The sequence below is a fragment of the Synchiropus splendidus genome, chromosome 4 (assembly GCF_027744825.2).
Source record: "Synchiropus splendidus isolate RoL2022-P1 chromosome 4, RoL_Sspl_1.0, whole genome shotgun sequence".
NCBI classification, from domain to species: domain Eukaryota; kingdom Metazoa; phylum Chordata; class Actinopteri; order Syngnathiformes; family Callionymidae; genus Synchiropus; species Synchiropus splendidus.
In genome coordinates, this window is record NC_071337.1 from 32,185,519 (window position 1) to 32,205,774 (window position 20,256).

At 42.3% G+C, this 20,256-nt stretch overlaps 1 protein-coding gene across 1 annotated transcript; it reads left to right on the top strand.

Moving 5' to 3' along the window:
• Positions 1-207: 207 nt before the first annotated feature.
• On the top strand, positions 208-20,100 carry ptprua (protein tyrosine phosphatase receptor type Ua). The gene is made up of 30 exons (XM_053862557.1): positions 208-426; positions 4,486-4,614; positions 5,780-6,051; positions 6,934-7,015; positions 7,173-7,288; positions 7,972-8,143; positions 8,458-8,751; positions 9,884-10,195; positions 10,271-10,380; positions 10,504-10,705; positions 11,419-11,521; positions 12,081-12,357; positions 12,438-12,474; positions 13,142-13,277; positions 14,320-14,343; positions 14,425-14,555; positions 14,626-14,801; positions 14,866-14,908; positions 15,373-15,449; positions 15,688-15,724; positions 16,126-16,223; positions 16,485-16,601; positions 16,678-16,832; positions 16,913-17,048; positions 17,135-17,284; positions 17,352-17,660; positions 17,930-18,055; positions 19,289-19,446; positions 19,523-19,658; positions 19,731-20,100. Exons 1-30 carry the CDS (start codon positions 363-365, stop codon positions 19,824-19,826), a joined length of 4,275 nt encoding a protein of 1,424 aa, XP_053718532.1. The 5' UTR covers positions 208-362; the 3' UTR covers positions 19,827-20,100.
• Positions 20,101-20,256: the final 156 nt, after the last annotated feature.

Here is a 20,256-nt window from a genome sequence, read left to right on the forward strand (position 1 = left end):
GTAGGAACGCCAACACATTTCCGCGGGTTTATCTGTAAATAATAAAGTAATACGGAGCGACTTGATAAATACTCTTAAGAGTTCGATTGTCTCAGCCCCGCAAAAACGAATGCTCCTTCCCTCCGTTATATTACATATTCAGCCACACGGGGGCGCAGGATTGTGCGCTGGTTGAAAAGTGAAAGACGTTAGAGAGGAGGAGCTGCTTTTTCGAGTTTGAATCACTCGGGAGAGGAAATTTTAAAACCCAGTGTCGCACCGACCGTCCTGCGCCGACACACATGGACCACCAGCCTGCGGGAGGTCGCTCAGGATATTCGACTCTTAACTTCTAGCGGCAGTGCACTGAAACTTCCCTCAACATGTTCGCTGCTGCTTTGCTGCTGATGCTGACCACCACCATCTTTGCGGTTGACAGTACAATAGGTAAATAACTGAATACAAATGAAAGCCGTAGTGATATTTAGTACTACAGAAGTACTTACCACCGACTGTTTTTTTTTTTAAGAAAAAATGATTGTGACCACAAAGTTGCGAAGTTAGTACTAATTTGGTCGATGTTGTCGCCAACTGTTTTGTGCAGCTACATGTTCCGAAGGTAAAAGAGACCCTTATAGTCTCAGTTAGCCGCGTCTTTCAAAAATCAGATCAGATTTCAAAAACCCCAGTCAGGTGGACAGCGCATCAACGTTGTCAAAACCTGAGTCGTTTGTTCGGTTTGAATGTGATATATTTCCTGAGATAATGATGTTGGTGTTACGTTCTTATATTTGATTAGAAACTACGAAACGATATGTACGTATATGTAATTACACAAACGTGATATGGTGGAGGAAATGTGGGTGTGATCCCTAGTACAATATTAGAAAAGTAGTGCAATGATAATAAGGATGACTTTACTGATCTCTACATAACACAAATATCCAAGAAAAAAAAGTGAAGTCACAAGATATCGAACACCACAAGACGAATAAATAGATACTCTGAACAAATATCATGACAAAATAAATTGATAAATAAAATAGATGTAAGTCTAAGTATACAGATAGTACACCGATAATAATACATTTATAAATAGATGCAATAATTGACTATCAACAAGGGTCATCAATCAGTCCATCAGATTTTACTGTTGTACAGCTTTTCTACCCAGCGCTGTTCAAATCTGTCCAAAAATCTGTCCAAATCTGATGGACTGATAGATTATCATCTATTTGTACAATTTATTTTTTTTTAATATAATTTATCATTGTCTATGTATGATCTATTTACTTATCTTCCCGTATATTTTATGTATTTTGTCATGATATTTGTTTATATAAATTGTACATTATACATTGGTGTCAGTATGGATACTACAGTAAACAGAAACACAGTTCATCCTCCAGTTCCAAGAACTTGAAAGTACTGCTGAAGCCTGCATTATTGTTTAGCTGCTGTTGGTTCATGATGATATTCATATAAAGGCATCTAGATTAAATAACATCTTCACCATTCATCAATTTATCATTTCAATATTTGGATTCAAACACAAGTTAGCCTCAGAAGCAGTTCACCCAAGGATGTACTTTGTTGTATTAATGGTTTGTCGATGACCACGAAAGGTGACATCCGTGTCTTTGTGGCCTACATTTGTAATCTGGGAATCAAAAGGGTTGGAGCAGATGGTCCTAATACTGGGGTCATCTACAGCTCAATACATCACAATAACAGGACATGAGGGGATCACTACAAAACCATCTGTAAGCAGTAGCGACCCTGTCCCAAGGCTTTGTTGTTGTTCCCTCTGCCTGCCTTGTACTTACTTCCACTTACTTCTACTTCCTGTCTGTGATGTGGCAGATCTAATCTGTCAAATGGTTGGTAGGATTACATATGGAGATACAGTCTTAGTTTTGGAGACAGTGAAGGGGAGTTGGCAGATCATTTTGAATCATTCAATGTTGTATAGTGTGTAGTTTTTTTCATACAGCTGCATTGACTGTAGAGACAAAAAAAGATTTGGTCTGCATAAATCCAGGGTGATTTTCTTGAACAAAGAAGATGCAGTAGATCCCTGTGGAAGGAGTCTTCCCTGATGAGGTTTATTAATTTCAACAATTTTGAGGTGGTCGTCTTGGAGGTGTGTTTGGGATTGTTATCATGTTGAAATACGTCCCTATGACCCAGTTTCTGAAGGATGGGGATCACGCTCAGCTTCAGTATGTCACATACCCATTTGCCATTCATGGTTCCCTCTATGGAACTGTAGCACCCCGGTGCTGGCAGCCCTCATGACTCTGCCACCATCATGCCTGAATGCAGACTGACACACTTGCCTTAGTACTCCTCACCTCGTCTTTGCCACACACGCTTGACACCATCTGTACCAAATAAGTTGGTCTTCGTTCACCCAGACCATAGGACATGGTTCCTGTAATCCAGCTTTCTTGGGCACCATATTTAGAAGATGGCACTGTGTGTGGTGTATGGTCTGGCCACTGACAGGCTGACCCAACACCCCTTCAACCTTTGCAGCAATGCTGCCAGCACTGATACACACGTGGACACTTCATTTAATGGAAGAAAAACTCACAATGGTCACAGACTTGAATCACAGACTTGAATCTGTAAAAAGTAATATTAGATAAAAGATTCAATGAAAGTCAGACATTGCTTTTCTACCATGCTCCAACAGAATTAAAGAAAATAAATAATAAACTCATAAAACAGGCTTGACAAAATGATGGTATGAAAATAATGTGTCCAAACAGACATGTGAATTCAAGGTGTGTCCACTAATGAGCATCACAGGTGTCTACAATCAGTAGAGACATGCGGTTTTCATCATAATGTGAAGTGTTTATATTGCTTGAGGGAAGAAAAGTAACTAACATCTGTAAAAGTTACATAATTCACTAGATATTTTAAAACTCTTATTTATATATATATATATATATATATATATATATATATATATATATATATATATATATATATATATATATATATATATATATATATATATATATATATATATATATATATGACTTACAGAAGTGGAGGTAGGAGCACACAGGTGGATTACATCTTGTGTAGACAATGTCACCTGAAGGAGATGAGTGATTGTGAAGTAGTAGTGGGTGAGAATGTGGTCAGACAACATAGGATGGTGGTGTGCAGGATGACCATGGTGGTGAGGAAGGTGAAGAGGGCAAAGGCAGAGAAGAAGACAAAGTGGTGGTTGAAAGAGGAAGCTTTTTAGACTTTTTGGCTACAATATTTAACAAGGTCATTGAGAGTGAGAGGATTCCTGAGGAATGGACGAGATGTGTGCTGGTTCCTATCTTCAAGAACAAGGGAGATGTCCAGTGTTGTGGCAACTATAGAGGGATAAAGTCGATGAGCCATATGATGAAGTTGTGGGAAAGAGGAGTGGAAAGTAGACTAAGTGTGCACAGTTTGCTTCATGCCAAAAAAGCGCTCCACAGATGCAGTGTTTGCTTTGAGGATGTTCATGGAGAAGTACAGAGAAGGTCAGAAGGAGCTCCATTATGTCTTTGTGGACCTGGAGAAAGCATACGACAGAGTGCCAAGAGAAGAGTTGTGGTATTGTATGAGGAAGTCTGGCGTGGCAGAGAAGTGTGTTCAAGCGGTGCAGGACATGTATGCCAGGTGTAAGACAGTGGTGAGGTGTGCTGCAGGTATAACAGAGGACTTCAAAGTGGAGGTGGGACTGCACCAAGGCTCAGCCCTGAGCCCCTTCCTTTTGCGATGGTGATGGACAGGTTAACAGATGAGCTTAGACAAGAAGCCTCTTTGACAATGATGTTTGCAGATGGCATTGTGATCTGTGGTGAGGGCAGGGAGCAAGTGGAAGATAAGCTATAGAGGTGGAGGTTTGCCTTATGAAGGAGAGGAATGAAGGTTAGCCGCAGAATACATGTGTGTGAATGAGAGGGACCCATGTACAGAGGAGAGATAGCCAGTACATTGGTAGGAAGATGTTGAGGTTGGAACTGCCAGGCAGAAGGTGGAGAGGAAGGTCAAAGAGGAGATTTATGGATATGGTGAAGGAGGACATGAGGTTTGTAGGTTTGAGAGAAGAGGAAGCAGAGGACAGGGTGAGATGGAGGAGGATGATCTACTGTGGTGAGCCCTGAAGGGTGATGCCAAAAGGAAAAGAAGAAGAAAAGATAATTACATCATATTCAGAGTGAAAACATATGGAAATAAATATCCTGCTACTTTAATGAATTAATGTTTACATCAATCTCCAACCATTTTAAATACCTTACATGACAAATTATATGACATTTATATATCTCTTTTATAACATGTCCACATTATTACATTACATTCTGTACAAGTCAATATTTCTTTTATTTCACAGAGACTGAAAAAACAGTTCTAATCATTTCTGCCCCTTGTTCCCACTATGCTTCAAATGTATATTCCAAATATATATGTGCTTATGAAGTTAACTTGATCATATCTCATCTCTAGCTGGCTGCTCATTTGATGAGGAGTCACATTCAACGCTGTGTGCATACAGGCAAGGACAGGATGACGACTTCGATTGGCAACAGATCTCAACTTACATGTGGCCTGACTCTCCGACTGACCTCCCCCAAGGTTTGTACAAAGTAGCACACAAACACATGGACGATTTTGGACGTCATGAAAGTATCTTCATTCTGACAAGTTTGTTTTGTTGTCTGATGAAATATGCCTATGAACTACGGAACTGAATGACATCATGGCAATTGCCGAAGTTGAGTTTGGTATATGTAAAAAAAGTCTCCGTCACCACAAAAGTAATGATTAGACTCTTCATGTTTTAATATATTTTCTGCAGTTGTGATATTGAACTTGAAGTTTTTGTTTCGCTTCCTGTCTTCCCTTGTAGACAGGTGATTTCTGGGGCTGCAGACTCCTGACTTGTTACTGCCATGAAAAGTATTTTGTGAGAGGAACCTTGTGACCTGGTCTGAACCACTTCCTCCTAGCTCGTATAAGCATATCCATGGTTACTCAGTACTATGAGCCAAGAGACACATTTACTCATCATTCATGGTGTGAGCATCATTCAGGTGTCTTGCTCAGGGACACTACCAAAGCTGGGACCAAACTGGTCACACAACACCTCTGGGCTTCATGGTTTGAAAGAGAAAAATATCAATACATTATGTGTATTCAATTAAGTTCTTTAATGGGTTAAAGATATCTATCTGGAAAATCCACTGAAGTAACCAAGCGTGAAGGGGGCCATTGTGTGAAATTGGGGGAGGAGAGTCTATCCCTCCTTCTGTTGGGATCCATCCTTTGTCTGTCTACCTCCCTGCCTCCCCCCACCTAACTGTTCAGCTGCTCCATCCCAGCCGGTAATCCTGGGTCAGCGAGAGTCTTTCAAATGCAAAGCAGAACAAGCGACCCCGGCACCCTGATTGGTTGGTTTGAATTCAGCAAATAGAAGCATTGGTTGCTTTCCTAGGGTCATCCAAGTGCCTGTGAAGTAGCCGGGAGGTTAGTGTGCACCATCTTCTGGCAGGTTGAGATACCTTTCCACTAGTGAGACAGTAAAGCCTTAGGAGAGCTGCAACATTTGTGCTAGAAATAGCTTTCTCCATATCCAGTCTGAAATTTGAGTTCACAGAACAAAGACCACAGATGTATGTCAACCCAGCTATACATTTGTATATTGGGTTGTATTTGCAAGAATAGGAGGTTTGTCCATTAGTTTTGTATCGATGGACAGATAGATGCATCAACCATGTCAAGACGATAATTCTTCTTTCAGGGTCCTTCATGATGATCAACTCCTCAAGGCAGTTGGGTGGGCAGAGGGCTCAACTGCTGCTGCCCCCCCTCATTGAGAACGACACCCATTGCATCCAGTTCAGCTACTACATTTACGCTGGCAATGACCACAGTCCAGGAGACTTGCAGGTCTACATCAAGGTGGACGATGACATCAAGGGCTTTGCAGTATGGAACATCTCTGGCTCCCAGGGCCAGCAGTGGCACCAGGTGGAGTTAGCAGTCAGCACATATTGGCCCAGCGAATACCAGGTGAATAACTATAACCGTAGGTATATTGTGAAGTATTTAGGTTCCATTTAGGTTGCTCAGGTCCTTGCAACTGCAATTCACTTTTTTAGGGCGGTCTCGATACCAATTTGGATGAGTAATGACATTTCAGTATTTGCAGACATCAGGTACAGATACAAGTAACTCATAATACAATAACAGATTTTAATTCTCTCGATCATCCTCCCCAGTTACACTTTTCCTCATCCTTATGTTGTCATAGACTGCATCCATGAACCTCATCGGCAGGCCTGAGTTTGAGCTGCTGCTATTCTCCAGTCACAGATCACTCCTGGCATTTGTCTTCTCTGACCTTGACTATATATGAGTCATCCAAAATAATGATTGTCATCTGTTTGCACGACCTCTGGTCTCTGCGACTTCACCGACCCTCCTGCCATTCTCTCATTTCTCATTTCTCTCACATATTATGTCTTGGTTTTTCAGCTGGTAGCTTCACCTCTCCTGCTTCTCCTCCTACTCATCTGCACGCTCACTCACTCATAGGTTTTCTCCACACAACACAGTGCAACTCCTTCTGACCTACTCTGTCCTCTCTCTCGTTCTCTCCCTTCATTAGTTCATAGTTCAGTTGGTGACACATTGCCTTCCCCATCCTTCACCAACCTAATCTGTTGCACATCTTTTCTACTCTTTGTTATAGTGTATCAAGTGGGTTTTCTTAATCCACCTTAATCCTGAATGACGGGCAACTTAAATCAACTTAATTGCTGCAGTTTTCTTATCCTCTTTTAATATAATATTTAATATACGGCCCTTTTTAAGGGTCACAAACATAAGAGTTTACTTTTAGTTTATCAAACTTGTTTTTTTCATTCTAATACAATTCCACTATGTCCTCAGGTCATCTTTGAAGCGACAGTGTCTGAGGAGAAGAGTGGCTATATCGCAATAGATGACATTGTGCTGCTCAACTATCCCTGCTGTAAGTTTCTGACTAGCATCTGCTTTCCTAACTTGTTTGTAGAATATGCATTACCTGTTTGGCACATGGTCTTATAAATAATGGAGCTAGAGTTAAGGACAGTTTTCTTTTGTTATTTATTCGTCTTTGTATAAAAACTGTGTTCATGATTCCGTAGATAATGTACCACATCTGTCATGGTTGGGTGAAATGGAGGTTAATGTGGGACAAAATACCACGATCCAGTGTGTTGCCTCGGGGAAAATCTCAGAAAGTGACTCATTTTTATTAGAGGTAAGTATGGCAGTTTTGAGAGAGCGTACATCTTTGAACATTTCTAATTGGTTCAAGCACAGACTGACAAACAGCAGGGAATTGCAATGGAAGGCAGTTGCATTGTGTTGTTCGCAGGAATAATAATAAAATCACATTTTCCATTTTATGTATTCTATGTATTCCCATATATACTGTCCTTTCCCCTGTGCAAGGCGGAGAATATAGCCTTGTTAATCTTGGGCTAATTTGTATATACTTACTCTGTGTACATGATTACAAATAACTATATTAAAATGTTTTGCAGATGAATGAAATGTTGATTTGGGATAAAGAAAAGAGGATGTAAGGTTAGATAACAAAATAAAAGCATTCAAATCCAATGCACATTTCTAGACATTCAGATTTCAGACAAGCCCTCTGCAATAAAAACAAATTGCGGCAGAAATCAAGGCAACTCCTGTTTGCTTTGTTTGGTTTCCTTCTGCTTCCCAAATCCGAACGTCCGTGTGTACATTAGTTCATATTGCTTGAATTAAATCAAAGTATAGACTAGAAAGTAAGTCTCTTGATTGCTGCCATTGTTAGCTCTTTCCTATAGTGCAGTCTGATGTAGCAGTCCTCGGATCAGTATTGTGGGTAGAAATTCCATTTATTAGCGCAGGCATTGTTTATGATGTGTATCTTTTCATTAATTTGGTTAGAAAAGAAACGGGTCTGTCATGGTGCCATCGGAGCTGCTGCGACTGGGGCAGCGTCGGCTGATGGCGACATTTCACACAGAAGCACGGCTTAGTGGCCATGACTTCTATCGCTGCATCACTTTATCCTCCCATGGTGCTGCAGTGTCCAACTTTGGAGAAATGATAGTCAAAGGTAGGTCCAACAATTCAATTCATCTGCCTCTCTGCCACACAAATTGTTGAGAAAACAGGTGACAAAACTGGGGGAGTTTCAGGGTTCTTCATGGTCAAAAGAAATTGAAGGAACACTAACAATTTTGCCAAAGTCATGGTATTCCTGTTCAGGCCCCCCGTCCAATGTGATTTTGATGCTAGAGAAACTCTGAAGCCACCCATGATTGGTGTTTTGCCAGTTATATTTGATACATAACTGGAGTTTGAAGGTGCAGTTTTTTTGTTGATAATTGCGTATGGAGCAAATATTAAAACCATATATTGTGCTTCAAGGGCAGCCGAGAGCATCTGGCCCTCCTCTGCTGTTGCGTGCTGGGGCCACCCATCTGATTATACAGCTCAACACTGATGCCATAGTTGGAGATGGACCCGTCATCCAGAGACAAATCCAGTACCATGCCACTAATTCCACGTGGACAGAGACTCATGCTGTTCCATCAGCTACTTACAAGGTCTGGCACCTGGAGCCCGACACAGAGTATCACCTGAGGATCGTACTCACAAGACCTGGGGAAGGTGGCACTGGATTACCAGGACCATCTCTGATTGCCAAAACCAAGTGTGCAGGTGAGAATTTTACTACACAGGGTCTTTAAAAAGAGTCTATTAATTGGTGTGTTCAATGAGGACTACACATACAAAGTGAAAGAGTGCATTTAATGAAATATCATCAGGCACAGTGAAATTAAAAATACAATTTAAGGCAGTGTGTTGTGCTGTTCCAGTTTGCGGTCACCAGATGGCGACACAGATGGTTGGACGTCTTCTAGAGCAGTGATTCTTAACCATCGGCCGGGGCCCATGGTTGGACCGTGAACGCCTTCTTTAGGGCCGCTAAAAGTTTTTTTGTGTTACACCTTTGGGCATCGAGGGCCGCGAGACGCTCGGTTTTAATACATGAACCATGTATGGTGACAGTTGTGTGTCACTGAATTGACTTGACAGCTGCAAATTTGTGATAGTGAACAACTATGGAGAAGTTCTTGAAAAGAAAAAATGATATGGTATGACTTGCACCTGGTTCTGCTGGACTTTTCGATGACAAATAAATATCTTTGTGATCGCATGGTTTCATGTCCTTTCACAAAGTTTTGGCTTGTTTACGTGTAAGTAGATTAAATATGGTTGTTGATCACAAATGAAATCAAGAGTAATGAATCAGTTTTATTGAATGGGCCCCAGGTCCATTCAAAAGGTTATGAACCCCTACTCTAGGACAGGGGTTCTAAACCTTTTTGATCTCAGGGCCCACCTTTCTCAGAACAAATGGGTTTGGGGCCCATTCAAGGAATAGAACTAATTCATTACTGTGATTCCTGATTTTTTATTTTATAATTACTGATTTGATTTGTGTTCAATAACCAGACATGTAAACAAACCAAAATCTTGTGAAATGACATGAAAAAAATGTGATCACCATGCATACAACCAGCAGCAGAACCAGGTTCAAGTCGTGTTCATCAAATTTACTAAAGAATAACATTTTAAAAATGTTGAGAAAACTGGAAAACTCAAAAATCAAAGTCACTTGGAAGCAAAAACCGGTTGGCTATTTTCATGAACACACAATATGCACTGATGTGTGTCCCTACAACTTTCTGGACATGAAACTTATCTTTTGTTTTGTGTCTGTTTTTGTGTTCAGCTGATGATCTTGTAAAAGTATTTACCTAATAAAATGTTGTGCTTTCACCCTCAGAGCCAATAAGAGCCATACAGGGCCTCACAGCCACGGAGATCCAGCCAAGACAGTTAGATCTCCAGTGGGAGTCTTATGGCTATAATCTGACGCGTTGCCACAACTTCTGGGTGTCCCTGTGTTACCGTTACAGCACCCCCGCAGGGTTCGGCAATGCCACCATCTCAGAGTGTTTCTCTTTAGATCGAAACGCTTTCCAATTCAGGCTCAAATATCTTCCACCTTTCTGCTCCATCCACATCCACCTGGCTCTGGCCAACCCTGAGGGCCGAAAGGAAAGCAGTGAAGTCACTTTCATGACAGAAGAGGACAGTAAGTGATGTTTGAGTTAGTTTTTCCGGTTTACACATGTGCTGCCTTGTTACGATAACTGCCATTCTGCTTCAGTTCCTGGGGTTGTTGCAAAAGAGTCCCTGGTCTTCACTGCACTCGAAGACATGATCATCTTCAAGTGGGAGGAGCCATCAGAGCCCAACGGCATCATCACACAATATGAGGTTTTGGAAGTTATTCAATATTATTCACCATCTTTTTTAAATTGTTTGTTTTAGTCATGCAGAATGGTGCTTTAGTAGTTTTTTTTTCTTTCACATAAGCTGTTGATTTGTTTTCTCCAAAAGATCAGCTACCAGATTGTAGCATCCAGTGACCCCAACATCAACATCAACAGCCCCCGCCGTACCGTTTACAAGCTGAGGAATGAGACTCTACACAATTTCACAACTTTCCATCCAGGAACCACCTACTTGGTGTCAATCCGGGCTCGGACTTCAAAAGGTTTTGGCCCGACAACAAGCTCTGAATTTACCACCAACTCTTCTGGTGAGGCTTTTCAATTTTCTGTTGGTTATCGTGGTGACACTGTCTCAGTGGATCCAGCTCAACTTGGCACCCAATATCTAGACCTAGGGGTATTAACAGGCTTTGTAACAAGGAGAAGTCCTGTTAATTTAATACAAGTCCGACAACAATAACAAGAACTCAACATTGTCAGACACCCAATTTGTACTGCAGCAACATTATACATGCATACATCCATCTTCACTTAACCAGCGCTTAGTCCTGTTCAGGGTTTTGGGGAGTGCTGGAGCCTATCCCAGCAGTCATTGGATGAGAGACAGGTCGCCAGTCCATCGCAGGGCTCACACACCTTGGGGCAATTTTAGAGTGTCCAATTGACCTAGTGAGCATGTCTTTAGACTTTAGTCTGGAATACCTGGAGAAAATCCATGCGTGCGCAGAGAGAACATGCAAACTCCACCCAGAAAGGTCCAGAGCTTCAAACCCTGAACCTTCTTGCTGAGAGGCAGCAGTGCTACTGATTCCCTTGATTTAAAGAATTGTTTCCATTATGTCCTCATTGAAATCATTCTGTGCTGTCTAATACTCTTATAAAGTAAAGGTGTTTGTTTTGTTTGTCTTCTAATTTTAACATGGAAACTCAACAAAAAAGCAGTGATGGGTACTGAGGAAGCAGAAAAACTGTACATGTTGTTTATGATATTTAACGTTGTGTTGTGCTCTGCACATGGCAGCCCCCTTATTCGAATATGAGAGAGTACCACCTCCACTGACGGAAACAGAAAACACCATCACGGTTCTGCTTCAACCAGCCAGTGCCCAGGGGTCTCCAGTCAGGTAGGTAAAGTGTCTTAAATCTGCCCTGATACGCAAGTTGGTGTATTTGCTTCAGAACTGTCATAATGTGATCTGCCACAACAGTTAAGTTAAGAAGTGTTTACCCTGAAACAAAGAACTGTCACCAAAAGTTCCCCTTCTGGGAAGGTTTCCAAAAGTTATCGGATTCATGCGGCAGCAAACCGTCAGTGACATGAAGCATCTTTGGAAACGTCACTTCCCTATCGTCTGCATTGAACTGGAGAAGGTTGTGTGAATATTGTGTGGTTGTGTGTTGACAGAAATATAAGGTTGTGGCGGTGAAATTATGTCAAATTGTATGAGCTGACCGACTGGTAATATTGAAGTAAAGCTACAATTACTGTACATCTCTCAGGATCCCCACATCCAGTCTCTGAATCTTCGTCCTCATTGTCTCGGCTCAGAAACTCGAAGTAAATATTGGCAAACAATGCTATAATGAAATGTTGCTTAACGGCAGAGTGCCAAGTGGCTTTTTCTGTTTTTTGACTGTTTCAGTAGCAACATATTCAACCATATGCCTATGTGTCCTCCTCAGTGCTTACCAAGTGGTGGTTGTTGATGAAACCAGATATCATGAGATGGTCAGAGATACTGGAAGACCGGACTGTTTCTCCACATCTACCTCCTACACGGAAGCTCAGACCAGAGGTGGTCCGTGGTACTACACAGCTGAGCTGGCCCCTGACAGTCTACCAGAGATGAGACCCTTCATTGTGGGAGACAATCTCACCTACAGTGGCTACTGGAATGTCCCACTGGACCCCACTGCCAGTTACCTGATTTACCTGCAGGCCGCCAGTCACGCTAGAGGGGTACTGACCAATTGTCCCTCTTGTACTGTAGTTTCTCAGTTGGAAATACATATTTTATCCATGATGCTTGTCTTCAACAGGAAGTCAGAGTGAACTGCTTTCTGATAGCCACAAAAGGTAATCATTGTTTCAACATCTTATTTAAATGTAAGTAACACAGAATGGCCTATCCCACAATGACAAGTCACTCTGTGTTCCTACAAAGGGAGAGTAGCGACAACCTTTTAGAACATGTCTTCCTCTGGCTTTGCAGAGAGTCCTGCAGGGCTTTCAAACATTTTCATTCATTTGAATGGAAACCTTGGTGCAGTACTATTAATAGTACTAACAATTTGGGGACTTCTGTTTGCGACTTGACTTTGTTTGTGTATTGCCATAAGCACCCTGGTCCTCATCAGTTCTGAATTTGCCTGGTCCTTGGTCTTGGCAGGAACTCATGTAGCATCTTAATGTGAAGCTGAACCTCCATATCTGTCAACTACCATGTGGAAAAGTAAGGGCTCCACAGCTTGCTTGTGTCTGTGATTGCTTCATTTGCTTGAACCTTCGAGTGTGGTTGGTAGTGGGATTGGGTTGGTTAGGGTAGAGTTAGCAGGGTGCTTTAGCAGCATATGGACCCCAGTGCCGAGTTTTTCTAAGGAGGAGTGTGACAGCAGTGCCATGTGCTCGGTTGTCCATCCAGTCTTTATTCAACAAAACTGAATGCTTTAATGAACTCAATCAGGTCAGACTGACCAACAAGAGTATAGACCTTTTCTTTCAAACCCTAACCCCTGTGTTGCAGTTGCCTGGAAGGATTCCAAACAAGCTATGGAAGTTTCCCAGCATGCTGAGGACATTGGTCTGATCTTGGGGGTCTGTTTTGGGGGCCCGCTTGTTCTGGTTCTTCTGCTGAGTGTCAGCATCTTCATCAAGAAACGGTGAGTCAGATGGTCGACCGAGTTAGACTAGCCAGACTGCTCTCACGAGACGCAGTGAAAGCAATGCTTCAGCACTTTCAGTCTTCTGTAGGATCATCTTCAGAGTGTGAATATTCCTCTTGGAATTACATTGTCTACACAATTTCACTCTGCAGGTCTTTCTTTTGCCGCTACTACAAAAGTCTCCTAGACCAGGGTTGAAAATCTCTATTTACTCCAAAGCAAAAGTTAGACCTGTTCACCACCTGTTTGTGTAAAGTAGTGACTACATCAGGTTTGAAATTGGCAGCTTGCCTTACTTGAATTCCACAATGATGCCGCTCTCATTTGGCACCATATTGGCACTCAAGGGGTTAAGGAACAGAAAAGGCATTTTAAAATCTGTTAGATGACTTTATATTTGAAAATGATTTACCCATTTCCATTGTATTTATTGATTAATGTGTAAAATACACTGAACGTCATATCAGATTAAATTTCATATTATAAACCCCATTTACACAATGAAACAAGGCATTGCTCACTGAACAAAAAGCACTTTTTTTGCTTCCATTTTAATGCGCTGGCCATAAAAGATCAAAAACTTCTTCTATACACAGAAAATAACCTCTCAAAAGAGCTGAAAACAGCCCAGTTCTTGCATGGCCAGTAGACTCGCTGGACATGCCAACTTGATGAGCAATGTTCATGCTGTCTGAAAGGCATCCTGGTGTGCCACACCTGTCCTCACTGTCAGCCTTTAGACAGATTTGTGAACAATATTTGAGAGCAACTGTTATTTTGAGTTGATAGAAAAAGCAAATACAAACGTGGTATTTTTGTCCAATGTATATCCTAGAACTGTGTTTATTTTTGTTGTCATTTTGATGGATTCAAAATTCACCTACAGAGTGGCTTCATTTGAGGTCAACTTTCTGATCCTTCGATATGTGGCACAGAAAGTTGTGTAAAAAGCAAACCCTGAGCGGAATATGTAGTTGTGTACGAATTCTCAAGAATCTTTTTGCTCCCCTGTCTCCACATTCTTCCCTCATGCCACCAGAAGCCATTTCTCTTCTTACTTCCTGTAAGTTCTCCCACAATCTCTGTGATGTCCACCTCCATATTTTCTCCTCCATCAATGGTCACTCTTTTCTCCCACCATTAGAAGGAAGCATTTGACCATAAAGAGGTCACCTATGTGCTATAAGCAGCAAGCCTGGCGGCAGAGAGGCGAGCGAGACCAGAGCTCTCTTCTACCTGAAGAGCTAATGGGCCACTCCATTATGGAGACTCGAGGTAAAACCGCAGTGATGGGACTACAACTTGTCAATATTCAGTCCAACTGAGTTCTTCTTTGTGTGAGCAGAAGAGCCCAGTTCCATCAGTGAGTGTTCTAGTCCACTAGGGGGCAGCCCGCAGCATCATGTGCCCTTGCTGTACCACACAGGGCAGCTTCATCCAGCTGTCAGGGTCAATGACCTCTTCCAACACATCAGCCTGATGAAGACAGCAAATGGATACAGCTTTAAGGAGGAATACGAGGTTGTATCATTGTTTCTCCTGTGGTGGAATAAAATCAGTGTAACTCATCAGTGTCACTTTACAGAGTTTCTTCAACGGTCGAGATCATTTGAAGAAGAAGCGCAACTGTAAGTTCCAGCCATCAATCTCTCATTTTGTGTGCAATCATGGAACAACTAACCAGTATTATCACATTTTTCTTGAGGATAGCAATTTCCGAATTTAAAGTCATAATTCACACTAAAGTCCTAATCAATAGGTTAATGAGATGGTCGTAGCTGTTTGATTTCTGTTTGGTGCAGTCACTCACTTGGCCTGCTTTCAATTCCTGGCAAAAAATATCTGTGTATTTTTTTGTACCGTGAGCAAATACAAGTCTGAACCCAAAGGAATCTAAAGGAGAGATGGAAGGCTGATGTTCAGGCATGTTCATAATAGAGTATTTTATATCATCAGTGTCAGTTGGTCACAGAGTAAGTACACTTAAAGAGGAGACACATAGTGCTCTGAATGGATTCAGGTTTCCTGTTACACTGTCCAGTTATTCTGTAGACGGTGCAGTACATTTTCAACCTATGTTTTGGCTTTGCAGATGATCGACATCGAGTGAAACTGCACCCCATATTGACAGACCCTGCCCCAGATTCTATCACCGCAAATTTTTTTGATGTAAGTCCAATTTGCTGCAGCGTCATTCAAATCATTACAGAACAAAAGTGGAGATGCATATTTGTCAATCTCCTCCTATATTGGTGTTAAATTCATGATTAGAGCTTTCAGACCTTTTCAGCTGCGTTTACTCTCAGAACACTAAATAGACACGATACCTACCGTGTTTTCTTTACTGCAAGTTGCATACACTGAGTTGCCCTCTATTGATCTTCCTGAGTAACTCTGTCTTTTCCAGGGCTACCAGCGGCCAAACCGCTTCATTGCCACAGAAGGTGAGTTTTTGTGGATGTGTTCTTTCAAGGTGTACTCAGTTTATTCAGAAAATAATAGTGTCTTTGTTGTAATTCATGACATACACACATACATTTCTGTTTTTAATCCTATCATCCATGTTTTCCATCCACTGAGATTATGGTCTAAAGTCCAAGAAATTGTTATTTTTATAGTTATAGTTACTTTATATGTTCATTGACAGCATTGAACTTATTTAGAGGCACATATGTGGATCTGTATAATGATGTAATGCAATGGTTAAACACGTCATGTAGGACAGTCAGAAAATATAACATGGGAAATATTCACATGACAAGATATGGTCACACTCAGGACTTTTTATCACACCATCTTGATCAAACTTCTCCCACTCCTGTGTCCATCTGCTGCTTTACTCCAGGTCCCACCGAAGAAACCATAAATCACTTTTGGAGGATGGTTTGGCAGGAAAACTGCATCACGATTGTCATGATCACCAGATTGGTGGAAATGGGCAGAGTAAGTTGCATCTATGCTACTGTCTTCTTTTGCACGCATTGCAACCATTGTTGGGTGCATTACATAAAAACGAAATGGTTGTATGGTGAGGTGAGAGAGAAGACGAGAAGACCCGGGTTCATTTCCATAGTCTGGAAACATGCTTTAGTTTGTATGAGGATTGACTGTGAGCCACAGTCAAATAGCACATTATGAGCTGTCTAAAATGCCATATTGTTTAAGCATCCTTGCCTGAGGTGAATGCAGATCAACTCTGTGCAGGTCAAATGCTGCAAGTACTGGCCTGATGACAGCGAGGTGTACGGTGACATCAAGATCTCACTGTTAGCGACGGAAACTCTGGCAGACTACAGCGTTAGAACCTTTGCCCTGGAAAGGGTGAGCTACATTTACGCTTGAGGGATGCATTCTGGCTTCATCTAAAATTTCAAATTGCACGTCTCGTTCCCGATAGAGAGGTTACCCTACCAAGCATGAGGTTCGCCACTTCCTCTTCACCTCGTGGCCTGAGCATGGAGTGCCTGCCCATGCTACAAGTCTGCTAGCTTTCCTGCGGCGGGTCAAGGCCTCCACACCCCCCGACGCTGGGCCAGTTATGGTCCACTGCAGGTACCAGAGCAGCCACAGTTCACAGTATGTTGTGTCACACTGTCACACAACCTACCTTAATTATTCTGTCTCCATGTCAGTTCCGGAGCCGGCCGTACTGGCTGTTACATTGTGCTGGACATCATGCTGGACATGGCTGAGTGTGAAGGAGTGGTGGACATCTACAACTGTGTGAAGACACTGTGTGCTCGACAAATCAACATGATCCAGAGTGAGGTGGGTCTTTTTCACTCTCTATTTTACTCTGTTGCACACACAACACAGCAGTGATGGCACAGTCTGACTTGTTGTCGGTCATGCAGGAGCAGTATGTCTTCATTCACAATGCCCTGTTAGAGGCGTGCCTGTGTGGCGAGACAGGGATTCCTGTTTGTGAGTTCCCCCACACCTTCAAGGAGATGCTGAAGGTAGACTCTCAGAGCAACACTTCCCACCTCAGGGAGGAGTTTCAGGTGAGAGCATTCAATAAAGAAGTTGAGAAAAACAAAACTTAACTTGTGCCCTGCTCTCCTGTACAAGACTCTGGCATCACTAAATGCTCACCTTGATGTGGATGAGGGCAGCCATCCCGTGGTGCCCTGGAAGCGAGACAGGCTTCACAGGATGGAGGAGTTGCAGCTTGACCTCACATATCTGGTCAGTACAGAAGACGAAAGCAAGAACTGCATCCACGCTGAGAGGATCAGCAGCTTCCTACGACCAGAGGCCTTTGTGGTGATGTCACACCCTCAGCCAGGGAGCACCGATGACTTCTGGAGACTCGTGTATGATGACAGATGTACCACAGTAGTAATGCTGAACCAGATGAACCAGTCCACTTCTACCTGGGTGAGCCAAAGTGATGTCATCCCTCGAGCATACGCGGGTGAAACTTAAGGCCTGGGGCCAAATCTGGCACATAACCCATGACTGAACTAACTAACTACATTACGACTGAACAACAAACTAAGGTCTCACAACCAAAATATATTCAAGCATTTGAGTGCTGTGGAAAAAAAAGAAAAAGCAACCACCATTGACCATGCTAGCAGACAAATGCACCTGTAAAGTCAAGTGAAACCAACTCCTTTCTCCCGACACTCCTGTCTCACCCCCAGAGGTGTCTGCCTTACTGGCCAGATCATGGGATTCAACAATCTGGTCTCATGAGGGTGGAACTGTTGTCCATGACTTATGAGGACGACTCTATTGTCCGTCTGTTCCACGTGTGGAAAACGTCCCAGGTGAGTGCCCTCTATAGTAATAATAATATAGTACTAGTTATAATAACGATAACGACACTAATAATAGCAAATGTCTTACATTGAAAGTCCATGAATCATCAAAGAGCAGTGGTGATAAAGTCCAATTTTTCCATTGATGAGTTCACACATTTTCTTTCAGTTTGAAGGTCAGTTGCTCCACGTTTTGTATTTCCTTATTAGTGTTCATCCATATTTCCCAAGCAAGACGCTTCAGTATAATGCCATTACAGTAATGGGCTTTTTACATGTAACCAATTTGGGTATCTCTATAATTTATTTTGCTCCATGTGTGAGGGATGAACCCATTATTTAGGGTAGAGTTGAAAGAATGTGAAAGAATGAGTCAGGAAATTGATTTTTTCTTCTGATCTTATAGGAGCTGTCAGATGTCTTGCTGTATTCCCATTGTAGGCAAGGCCAGAGAGTCGAGAAACTCTTAGATTGTTATATGTATCTTGTATTTGTTTGTTAGTCGATTTATAATGGTGCCTGAACGTTGCATCATCCATTTTTTTGAGGACTGGTTTGACACCTGTGGTGTACAGGGAGAAGAGCCATGGAGAGAGAACACAGCCCTCAGGATGATCCTCACGATGTTGAGGGTCCGAGTGTCTGAGACAGTCGTCCCCAGCCGCATGCACTGGCTCTGGCCAGTCAGGAAGTCTGTAATCCGCCTGTAGAGGCACGCTGACAAAGCTTGTCTTGAGGCAGAGTTGGGAGAATTGTATTGAAAGCAAAACCTTCAACTCTGAGAACAGAGTCAAACAACTGAAGAGTATATATATATATATTTGGTGCAATATGCTTTTGAAAAACATCTGTTAGACAGTACCAGAATAGAAACCATTGTTGCCGGTAATATTGAATCGGTTTGTTGCACAATAACATTTTAATCATGTTTTCTGTCCTTTTATGTCGCTATATTGACGTAATACTCAAATATTTGAATTGTAAAAGCAATAAACAACTCGAGAGATCATAAAGTTTCAGTTTAAATTCACTCTCTAAATGCTGAAATCCTGAACAAACACGGAGCACATGACCACCTCAAAAATTCTGGACTGAATAGTCTAATGTAGTAATAAACTGAGATGTACTGAGTCTACAAGATGAGTGGAGCACATCTGGTGCTTCAGGATCCTCAATAGCTCACTTGATGATTTTGAAGAGCGAGGAGGAAGAAAGTCATTCCTCTCACGTAACTGTGTGCAGGCCCATGAACGCCCTCTGGCCGTGCATCACTTCCAGTTCCTTCGCTGGTCTCCATACCGGGATGTTCCCACCTCTAAGAGAGCCTTCCTCGGTCTCCTGGAGCAGGTCCTGCACCTGCAGATGGAGAGCGGAGAGGGTCGCACCCTTGTCCACTGCCTGTAGGTCGTCCTCTCTGTGTGACCCTCACCATGCCTGTCGTTGAGACTGAAAGGTGTTTTTTCTCTATGTGAGCAGAAACGGCGGTGGACAAAGTGGTGTCTTCTGCATTTGCACCTCGATCCTAGAAATGATTCGTCATCACAACACTGTTGACGTCTTTTTTTCTGCCAAAACTGTGTGCAACGCTAAACCCAACATGCTGGAAACCATGGTGAGTGTTGTCGCTCGTCATGCCACCCATAATGCTGTTACCTTTCTAATACGAGCCTTTACTCTTGTGCAGGAACAGTACCAGTTCTGCTATGAGCTGGTTCAGGAGGCCTTGAGTGCCTGGACATCCAACTCCACCTCTTCCTCAGCATTATTAGGTTTGCCATAACAGACTTTTTCTGCAAGGAGGTAGAAGAAGAGGTGGTTTCCAAGTTTGGTTGGTTCCTCTACGATGCTGCTGCTGTTCAATCCTCAGTCTTCACCTAACAATTTAGCGCTGTGCCATGTTTGTCTAACATGCCATGCGCTAGCGTGTACACCGCTGCACAGCTAATGTCAGTCATCCAGTAGTTATTTAATATCTCTGCTGCAAGCAATCCTCTCCGACTCTGTTTCTTCTGTGTCCTTATTGTCTGTTACATTTTTGTGTTGTGTCTTTTGTATTTTCATCATGAGCTTTGTAAGTTTGGAATGTTCACATAAAATGATATGAAAGACTTGATTGTCATCCTTGACTAGGTTCATGCTAGTGTGTTTTCAGTTACAGAGGTAGGAATCCCATACAGGATACATGGAGACAAACAGGGTAGGGTGGGTAG